At 35.3% G+C, this 10,625-nt stretch overlaps 2 protein-coding genes across 2 annotated transcripts; one reads left to right on the plus strand and one right to left on the minus strand.

Moving 5' to 3' along the window:
• Window positions 1–2,221: 2,221 nt before the first annotated feature.
• TRIADDRAFT_28549 (uncharacterized protein) lies at window positions 2,222–3,075 on the plus strand (the record flags this gene model as incomplete). Its single annotated transcript, XM_002114826.1, has 3 exons — window positions 2,222–2,493; window positions 2,680–2,763; window positions 2,874–3,075. The coding sequence occupies 3 exons, from the start codon at window positions 2,222–2,224 to the stop codon at window positions 3,073–3,075; spliced, it is 558 nt and encodes a 185-aa protein (XP_002114862.1).
• Window positions 3,076–4,327: 1,252 nt separating this feature from the next.
• TRIADDRAFT_58802 (uncharacterized protein) lies at window positions 4,328–6,608 on the minus strand (the record flags this gene model as incomplete). Its single annotated transcript, XM_002115016.1, has 10 exons — window positions 4,328–4,471; window positions 4,588–4,684; window positions 4,840–4,891; window positions 4,991–5,057; window positions 5,169–5,351; window positions 5,506–5,565; window positions 5,646–5,702; window positions 5,972–6,147; window positions 6,298–6,373; window positions 6,543–6,608. 10 exons carry the CDS (start codon window positions 6,606–6,608, stop codon window positions 4,328–4,330), a joined length of 978 nt encoding a protein of 325 aa, XP_002115052.1.
• Window positions 6,609–10,625: the final 4,017 nt, after the last annotated feature.

The raw sequence follows: 10,625 nt of genomic DNA on the forward strand, positions 1-10,625 counted from the left end.
GTCTTGCATCACTGCAGCTGGGACTTGATGATGCAATGGATTGACCGTAGTGCCTTCCCAATCTCGTAGTATTCACAGTGAATTCAAAACCTGTAGAGTGTACAGTACACTGTGCAGTACGCTACGGATTGTAATCTAACAGTACGGTACAGTATAGTACTGTACAGTACTTTCTTTGCTGATACGGTACTGTACAGTACAAGCAACAGTACAGTACCGTGTACTGTAGAGGTACTGTACACTAGTACAGTACAGTACTGTACTGTACAGTACTGTACCACTTTCTGCTCCAATCCTGTAGTATTCACAGTGAATTCGGAACCTGTACAGTACTGTACTGTACTGTACGCTACGGATTGTTTTCTAACAGTACTGTACAAGTGTACATGTACTGTACTGTACTTTCTTTGCCGATACGGTACAGTACAGTACAATTACTGTACAGTGTACAGTACCACTTTCTGCACAGTACAGTACAGGTTCATAGTCCATACAGTACTGCACTACAGTACAGTACAGTACGCTACGGATTGTTTCTAACAGTACAGTACAGTACAGTACAGTACAGGTCCATAGTCCATACTGTACTGTACAGTAATACAGTACTGTACAGTGTACAGTACGCTACGGATTGTTTTCTAAAACAGTACAGTACAGTACTGTACTTTCTTTGCTGATACGGTACGGTACAGTACAGTACTGTAACTTGTCTTAAAATTTCCGCGTGGCGACTTACTGAATGGATTGCCTGATGATTCGCAGTAACGCGGATGCTGGTAATTAGTATTCAGCTCTAATTAGTAATAATATCAATCGAGTTTGAACAAGCTTGGAACGACTAGCTTTATTATTAATCCAGATACGTGTAGTTACCGTTCATCTCTTCAAGTCCGACTTGCCCAATTTCTGTTCTGGCGATATTTATTAATTAATTATTGTGCAGTATAAGGTAAGTGGTAAATAGGTATCTTTCCTCTTGCATAGTACAGCACAATTGATCGATCTAACTGAGCTTCAGCTAGTGAGCGCACATTAAGAAGCAAGCAGGAAAGTAATGTAGTGTTCTTCTTTGAACCCTGTATTCTTGCCGAACATGCTCTACTGTAAATAATCAGAGTTATTTTTCTACGAAATACATATATATATATATTATACAGTAGCACGCGTATGGTTATGTAGTTATCACAATAGTTCATGGCAAGTGTCAGAAGGGCTTGCACTGACTTTTCATATTGAAATAGTTTCCACAATCCCATTCATCGTTCGGATCAATGATCTCATCTTTTAATAACCTTACTGGGATAGACTATAGTAAAATTTTAATCAACTTTGATCCCAGTTTTGATTCTATTACATATATTAAATTAGTTTATTCATACTAATTGTATGATGTAATATTAACTTTTCCAGTTGGTTTCTCCTTAATTAATATGCACAGCATTCGTATTTTTACTTGCTTGTTTCAGCAGCGGCAACTGCTGCACCTGTTTAGGTTGAGGTCTTATAACTTACGGAAAGCCTACTGCTAACCACTGTACCGCCAACCATTTTGATGGAGACTTAGTTGCTTCCTTATTTACCGTTAGAAAATTTTAAGCTCAGGATTAACATTTAAATCTAACTGACTGTTGTTATTGAAGTTTAGGACGCAGCATTACTGCATCGGTATGGGAACAACACAGAGTAACGGAAATACGAATTCATCTTTGCAAAGTACGGATAATAAGCCTAATCAGATAGAGCCTACAGATAAAAGTGATGCTACAGTTTCAGCCAGTGAATGTCCAATGCATGGCAAAACTTCTGATAAAAGTCTAATAACCGCTACTCATGGCTCTGATAGAACTCAACCCGATAAAAAATTATTAGCTGGCCAATGTCCTATGCATGCAAATAATGACCCACCAACTGCATCACAAATTGGGCAATCGGTATCGTCAAACACCGGCAGTCATGCAAGCGGTAGTGAAGAAATCGTGTTAGAAAATATGGTAAGATTTATTTTTGTAATATCTTCCTCGGGTAATATTGCAAAATGATAGTCGTGTAATTGAGTAAAAGGATCGATGTAACTGAAAGGTAATATATAATATAATATATATTGTACATTTATACGGTTTTATTCACAATTGCGTTTAAAATGAAGGTATTAACTATATTTCATCATAATTTGTTGGTTATTTCATGTGTAATGTGATTATACGCTGTATTGCACTGATAGATGCCTCCACCAAACCAGAGGCCGTCACCTGGACAACCTTTTTCACTCTCAACTGATAGAGAAATCTCATCAATTCCGAAAGCAAGCGATAAGGAGGAGAAGTGGGTGTATCCCTCACCTCAAATGTTTTGGAATGCTATGCTGAGGAAAGGATGGAAATGGGAAGATGATCAAATTAAGAACAATGATATGGATTGGATTATAAGGATGCATAATACTAATAATGAAACTGTATGGCGGGAAATTTTAAAATGGGAGACGCTACACGCCAAGTACATCAAATTTAATATTGGATTATATGATCTTCTTACTTCATCTTAGCATCTACACTTTTCTATGCAGTATATATATGCTCGTAGTCATAAAATCGCTTTTATTTCATGGTTGTTTGTATTAATATAGTAAATCATATGTAAGGGATTGTGATACTTAATCTTGAATTTTGTATCTCGTTGAAGGGAATGCGGTCAGCCAAAGTTAGCTCGATTTTATGGCAAAGCTCAGGATTTCTCTCCTCGAGCCAGAATACGAAGCTGGCTAGGGTAACTCCTTGTACATATGAAAGTTTTAAGAATAGAATCCTTAATAATTCAGTAAGTTAACTTTAAGGAATTATCCTAACGCGCTCAATGATTTAAATACTTTATTATAGATACGAACTGCCATTTGATCGTCACGACTGGATCATAAATCGATGTGGCAGAGAAGTTCGTTACGTTATCGACTTTTACGATAAAGGAGAAGTTGATCCACAAACAGGTGTTGTTGCTCTACTGGATGTACGACCTGCGTTAGATTCGTGGGGAGCTGTTTGGGACAGAGTGAAAGTGGCTTGGTGGAGGTGGACATCATAAACCCTACAATTGCTATGCTAGCATACAGTACAGAAGCTATAATATTGCTACTACAAGTATACAATAATAACAATTCTTCACAACCTTGCAGATTCTTTTTGCCTAAGGAAATTTTTGTCGCATAATTACATTATATTTAGTCTAAACTGTTCATATCCTGTACATCCGTACGAGTATAGTCTGCATAGCTTTCAATGCTCTATTGTGCACCTGGCGTTAATTAAAGCAGTCATCGATGCATATGCATATTAATATAAGTGGCAGTGTATGAAATACGTAATCGAAGTTATGATACTTTCTTTATTTAATATTACAGTGATTCGTTGAAACTGACGCCTTAATAGTTTATTCATTTATCGTTAGTAGCGTAATCTGCTTGACTACGTTTGATCAAAATCTAGTAGCGGTAAAACTTTTTATTAATCTTTTACTGTAAATACATTGATATTCGTCGGATTTAGGTACAGTACTAAGAAAAGAAGTATGAGCTTTGATTTATACTTTTCAACAATAAAATGAAGATAAGATCCGACGGATTAACATTACAGTAGATGAGCATTACAAGATATAACAAGATAATTTTATTCAAAGATTATACAAATTTTAATTTGCTGCAGTAACTTCCGTAAGTGCATGCTAGACTATTCTGTCAGCGAAATGCACCAATTTGCAATTTTTGTACAAATAAAAGCTATCCTTTGAAATACCTTCTCTGTGCGGACGAAATAGGAACAACTGCTGAATTTCTCGAACATTAAATGTTATCCATTATTTTGCATTATTAATCTTTTTAAAGGTATTAAACGAACTTGACAATTGAACTTTGGCATTTTAATTAATACAAATAATAATACTGTCAATGACATACGACAACTAATAAGGTTAACGTAATTTATACGACAGTCTTCCATCTGTGAGTACATTCAGCGTAATATGCTATATTAATGTAATTAGCTAAATATCAAAGACAGTAGAAACACGTAGCTTGTACATACTGCCGTAAACAAACCCACGAATCATTCTCAACTTGCGAACATTACAAAACACATCGTATAAACAGAAGTAGCAGATTCAGAATAACACCTGTTACACAATATTATAAATGATAGGCATCAATGTAATCTTTACAAAGCTTACATTACTCCAAAGACTAATGATATCGCTGATGGCATAATAATATATAAGACTAGTTTAGGCAAATCCAATGCATCAACTTAACATCAATCTTTGTATGAGATTGCTAAATTTCAACTTAAAAGTCTTCATTATCAGAAGACTCCGAAGAGGTTATTGACGAGTCACTGGAGCAGGAAACTGCATTTGATCTAGTCGTCTGCCTTAGATTTTTGGTTGTCTTAGTCAGAGACAAGTTACTCAGGCCTGATAGCTGGTATTGCTGGATGCATCAATTCATAAGTAATTAAATATTGCAATCAATATATTATATTAAAAGCGTTACTAAAACTGGTATAATGATTACTTATTGTATTTTTAACCGTATCAAGAACTTACCATTTGCCGAGATAGAAATTCCTTTTTTTCGTCCTCAGTTATAGGAGTGAATGAATCATCGTCTGATTCATCATGCCAACCCATCGCTCGTAACAGCCTATTTGTAATATCAAATATTAGGATTAAACTAGATTGTAGTTATAATAAAGAATATTTATCTTCTTATATCTAATGAAGTACTGCCTGCATTGAAGCTGCTCAGTACAGCTTTCCAGATTTTAATTGATATAGCAATGGTTAACATTACTGTACCTTTGTTCCCCTTCAAGTGATATCGATATTTCTCGACAGGGGTGTAATGCGCCTACACAGATAACATAGATTAGTAACATAATCCAATAATGGTGATATGATTCCTATATAAAATAACTGTAGGACAGATAACTAATTAAGGTTCACTCACGATCGCTTTCATTAGCTAAGCCGTCTAAAGATGCATCTTGCCGTTTATGATTATTTACTTCAATTTTCTGTAGATAGAGAGTTCGAAAACCGCATGAAAAAATAGTACTTCATACCGTAATCAACGTTGAGAGATTCTTTTCCGTAAAATCATCGTCATTGTATCTATCATTACGTACCTGACTAAGGTAATTTTCATTTCCGCTATCTACTTTCCTACCCAGTGATTGTTTATTTCTAGGCATATTACTATTTTCGGAGCGAACTGCTTCGAAAAAATCGCTTTTATTTAGCGCTGGTCGAGGTTTTTGCACATTTTGAAGTTTTGGTTCCATATTCTTATTATTATTAAACTTAAAGTTCTAGGTGTGTATTAAGGCATTTAAACAATACAGTAAATATATTATTTCAGTGAAACAGCGTAACGGTTCAATAGAAATTTATGTAAAATTACATTTTAGATACACTGTAGTAACTCTAGCAACGTGCATTAGGAAATACATATAGTAAATGAACCTTTTCGGTATGTTTGCTCGATGATGCTTCCGACTTTATAATTCGACTTCGACGAACACTCTAAGTGCAACATACAAGACAACTGTTAAAAATAAAAGGAACTTGACAACCTATATAACAAGTAAGCCTTTGATAGTTACCTTTCCAGAAACAACCACAGTAGACGCTGCTACGTCTTTATACGAAGCACCAATTGACTAAAAGTGAAAGTGTCACGAAGTAAAGCACTTTATTTACATCATGCATGCACGTGAATATACTGTAAATGTTTGATTAAAAAACTACATTTGTATGTACCGGTGAGCCAGAGGTGCGTGTTACCGGATAAGGTAGAGGCTGTGTTAGTTCATTAGCTTCGATAATCGTTTTGGCGGCTGGCCACATACTTTTCGGTTAAGTAGTGTACATTGGGTGCAGGTTGCTACGGCTATGTAGTTATATGATTATCTCGTACTTAATTACACACCTCTCTCTTCCCGTTTGCAGAACCTTTATAGCTAGTATAAAATTTACTACTAACGAAGTTATTATCGTCTTCATTGTCGTTGGAATTTCTAACAGGTTTCTTAGATAAATGATTGCTAGTACCGGTGTCATTGGCTTTTCCGAAATCCAAAGGTTTAATTCCATTGTTTTGTTTTCCTAGCAATATTTACGAGGCAAGAATATTATTATATCGGGTATAAATAGTTTATTGAGTGCAATCCGAAATCCTTCAAGGCATTGAAGGAGTATAAATACTTCGAATACTATTTCGCAATCAAATTTTTCTTTCAATGATCAACTACCAACCTGCGGAAGACGTAACTAATGCAGCCGATAAAGGTGAATTACCACGCGACCACACATTTTTGTTGCTAGCATTGGTCTAGGGGTTCATTTAAAAGTATTATACATAAATCAATCGTAACGCAATGTATGAAATCTACTCATCCAAAATTTCTGATGTTCAGATTACTAATATGATTATCACAATGGAATCTTGAATAACCCATTCAGCATATGATACTCAATAAATTACATAAAGATATTCTTACATTGCCATCGTTACTCGACGGGAAAGATAACCAAGCAGGAGTGAAATCAGGCACTTTATTTGCCATTATTTTATAACATTCTCGCCAAGATCAGCTCAACACGTTCTCGATGCACTTAGCGTGATCCCGAATTGTTGCATAAAGTGATTCACAAATACAAGAATTACCCGTTTCAAGAACTGGAAGTGCGATATTTTCCTATAATTTTAAAGATAGAAATGAGAATGATGGATAAATCAATCACATGATATTAAGATTAACCTGTCAAGTATCTCCAAACAAACTAATAATGCAGGAGCGACTACTTATAGAATTATACAGTAGCACACCTGCAGAATTCTACTAGTTATGATACATTCACTAGATCCTGATTGAAGTTATGATTGCGAATATTGTGCACTACGAAAAGATTACTAATATCATCATTTATCATTTAAATAAGGCCATTTTTAATCTTACATAAATTGCTAAAATTATAAAAAAAATAGCATACACAAAACGTCCTGTTGATATTCTAAAATTTTAGGCAATAAATTAACTTGTAGGCTGTACACAGTATTTGCTCATAGCGCTGTCAAAATTACTAATAGTAACCTTAATAGTTAGGTGTATGAACGCACCTTGTGACGGACAATCGATGCAATCTGATGTACTGAGACAGTAGATACAATTGCAACGGGTAGAACCGTTTAGTGATTGGATATAAGGTTAACAGCTTCGAAAAAGCGTAATAACCACAGTCCTAGTTCTGATCCATAATCTCTATCTTTGTGTCAAGCAGTAGATGCAAACAAGATTAAGTTTCGATAAAGTACTGTATAATAAAAATCTAAGTACGTAAACGTGGGACTATTGCGATTGTAGAACAACCATGTGCTTCTTATGAAATGATAGTCTTGACTACGAAAGAAAAATCGGCGATTTATAGACTGTAGGCTTCAAAGTATCAATAGCAAGCACGAACCATAAACAGCCAGTAACCAGAATTTACTACTAAGTTTTATGAAAGTCTTTTCAGGAGTCAATAACGGTTGAAATTTTCCGTCATGTAAGAGATACGGATAAGTGATAACATGGATTTATATAATATGTTGAAGAAGCGTAGTTCCACTTATATCTTCTATGTACGTGCTTCGTATAGTATTAACTGTAAGTTCCGGGATAGTAACAACGTGTATAATTTCGAAAGATGTCGGCGAGGTGAAACTTATAATAACGTTTATTTGAATAAGCACAAGTATTTTCCTTTAATATGCTGGGATCGATGTACGTAGAAGCGCCCTAGTGAAATTCGTCAAGATTCTTGACTTTAATATGTTACCAAGTTGGATTTCTAGCAATGACAATAACAACGATAAATGAACCAGGAACAAGGGTTTCCAATCTTTCAGTAACTATTACTTTTTGTAAGATATTACCGTAATAAAGTCAGTAAATGTGAACCTATTCGGCAATGCGTCTGTCCGTAGTCCAGTATGCAATTAGAATATTGCAGAAAGTAGTCTTTCGATTGTCAGGCTATGCTGATGATTATAATTATTAACATACAAGCGGTAAAAATGGAAAATAACTCACTGTTAATAATGAAATATGTAGCGTAATATAATGTATAATTTGTATGTAGATAAACAAGAAAATTCTCTTAATTAATCTTTACCTGAAGGTGCGGATGGGTAAACTTTAGCGTTTGACTGTATTTTCTGTGAGTGTCGTACGTGGATGGACACTTACAGTAGCTATCACCTAGAACAGGCCTATATTTATGTAAAAATGACGTTATACGATATAATGTACAGTAAAAGTGGTAAAAAAATCTCTAAATTTAACCAGTCAGTTTAGTAATCAGGCTACTTTTTGGCCTAATATCATTGGAATGATTCGACAAGAGTTCAGCGCGTGAATATACGTACACACTCGTACAGTACGCAGATCTTTAAAATAGTACTACAGTAACCACACCAAGTTGATTTATTTGTCTGTCTTCACGAGGATGAGTTAAGTGTCGTAGTTAGTTTATATCAAGATTCTTCTTTCTGGTTGAAGTAGATGACTCTTCGTTGGTAACTTATTCTTCAAAAACCGTTGATCTTTCTAGTTGATGCAGTTTACTTTTTATCCACGACAGCCAGGTTATGACTGCCAACGTCAAAATTAGTATGCTCAATAAATAGCTAGTACGGTACTGTACAGTGTAGTGTACACTATAAGCCAGGCATGAGTAGGGGTAAGATTTTACAGACCTCGGCTATACACTGTACAGACAGGATTCTTCAAATACAGTGGAAGCAATCTATTTGCCGCTTTTGTAGAAGACAGTTTACAGGCAATGCGATGGATGTACAGTGTGAAATTGTAAATGTAGTCGTTGAGGGGCTGACAAGTTCACAAGTAGCAGTTAATGAGTAAACGGTGGCAAACAAAGTAAAACGGCTTCTTTAGACTTCTTCTTTCAGCTCTGCACGGTATAACAACAATCGCAGATTTGTACGCAAATAGGATACTTGATGCTTTAACAAATTTCTTTCATTTCACTTTTCCACAGTATTAAAGATCATAAATTGACAAAATGTTCTTCTTCTTCTCTTACAGCAATAATAATGTTTCGTGATATATTGCTAACTTAATGATCATCGGAAAAAAAAGGTGAACTCCTAACGGATGCTTGGCGACTTTGATAAAATTTTTGGTGTATCTCAGTACGCAGCAAATATACACACAAAATAAATGACTGGTAACTTGTGAATGTGCTCGTGGATGAGTTGAATTTGTGTACTATACTGACCATACGTGATACTGAGTAAAGTCAAGCGTAACCTTTTATAAAAGGACTTTTAGGGTTTCTAGAGTGTACTGTACTGTACACTGTACTGTACTGTACTGTACTGCACGATCTACAGTACAGTATACTGTACAGTGAAAGTACCGTGACAGTAAAACGTCTGCACAAAGTGGAAAGACTCCGATAAAATCCATCTTTACCGTCTGTCAGAGTCTGTGGACAAAAAATGGTGCTAAATCGAGTTTACAGTACTGTACTGTACTGTGCTCACTTAATAAATTTAGTATCATGGATTGCTGTACTGTACACTTGTACAGTACACAATAGTGCGTACAGTGGATTTTAATTTGAGAAAACGCTAGCTGCTCCCAGGGACTACTGGAAGAAAAGATCTAGCACCACTGGACGTCGCTACAAAGGGCCACCTAGGGCTACGATAGTATTGCCCGCCGATCAACCACTATTTTGACCCTCAAATGGCACAGTAGTACTGACTCTGTTATATGAATTAATTAACTAATCCATTTTCAGTTACTTTTGAATTAATTAATTTATTTATTTATTTTCGTCTTTAGCGTACAGTACAGTACAGTAACAGTGTTGTACTGTACTGTACGCAAGTAGGCGATGTGTACAGTACAGTACTGTACTGTATTTACCATAGACGGAGTTGAACTGCGCAAGTTCGTTTTGTACTGTACTGTACAGTACTGTACCATGGACTACCAAATATGTGTAATGTACAGTACTGTACTACGAAGGTGTATTGTACTGTAATTTCCAGTTATAACGGTCTAAAATACAGTACTGTATGTCTTTGTTTTGACAAAGGCGTATTATTAACTCAAAAGCTACGGGGATGATAAACCCGCCATACATAATACGAATCAAGTATATCGAAATTGATTTAATTTTATTTTAAAATAAGCGTGCATCAAAGAATTGAAGCATAATACGACCAGGAATCCAGGTGAGTAAAAAGAGTTATCATGTACGTAATTTATCTATTGCAACGTGATTTATCGATACACCAATCCACTAAACCCAATGGAATAGGGTACTCATACATAGGACTATGTTGTAAATACAAGATAGTTTTACAATACAGTATGTTCAGACAAGACAATATGATAATTTACTTTACTGATGCAGTAGTGCAGTACTGTACTGTACGTATTTTGCCTTTAATAATAATTATTAATAAATATACCAATAATTAGTCTAGTAGATTAATCTTATTATGAATGTAAAGTTATCTAACGTGAGTGATGAAGGTTAATTCTTTAGTGAGCTAGTGTTCTTGC

Source organism: Trichoplax adhaerens, genomic scaffold (genome assembly GCF_000150275.1).
Source record: "Trichoplax adhaerens TRIADscaffold_9 genomic scaffold, whole genome shotgun sequence".
Classification (NCBI taxonomy): Eukaryota; Metazoa; Placozoa; class Uniplacotomia; order Trichoplacea; family Trichoplacidae; genus Trichoplax; species Trichoplax adhaerens.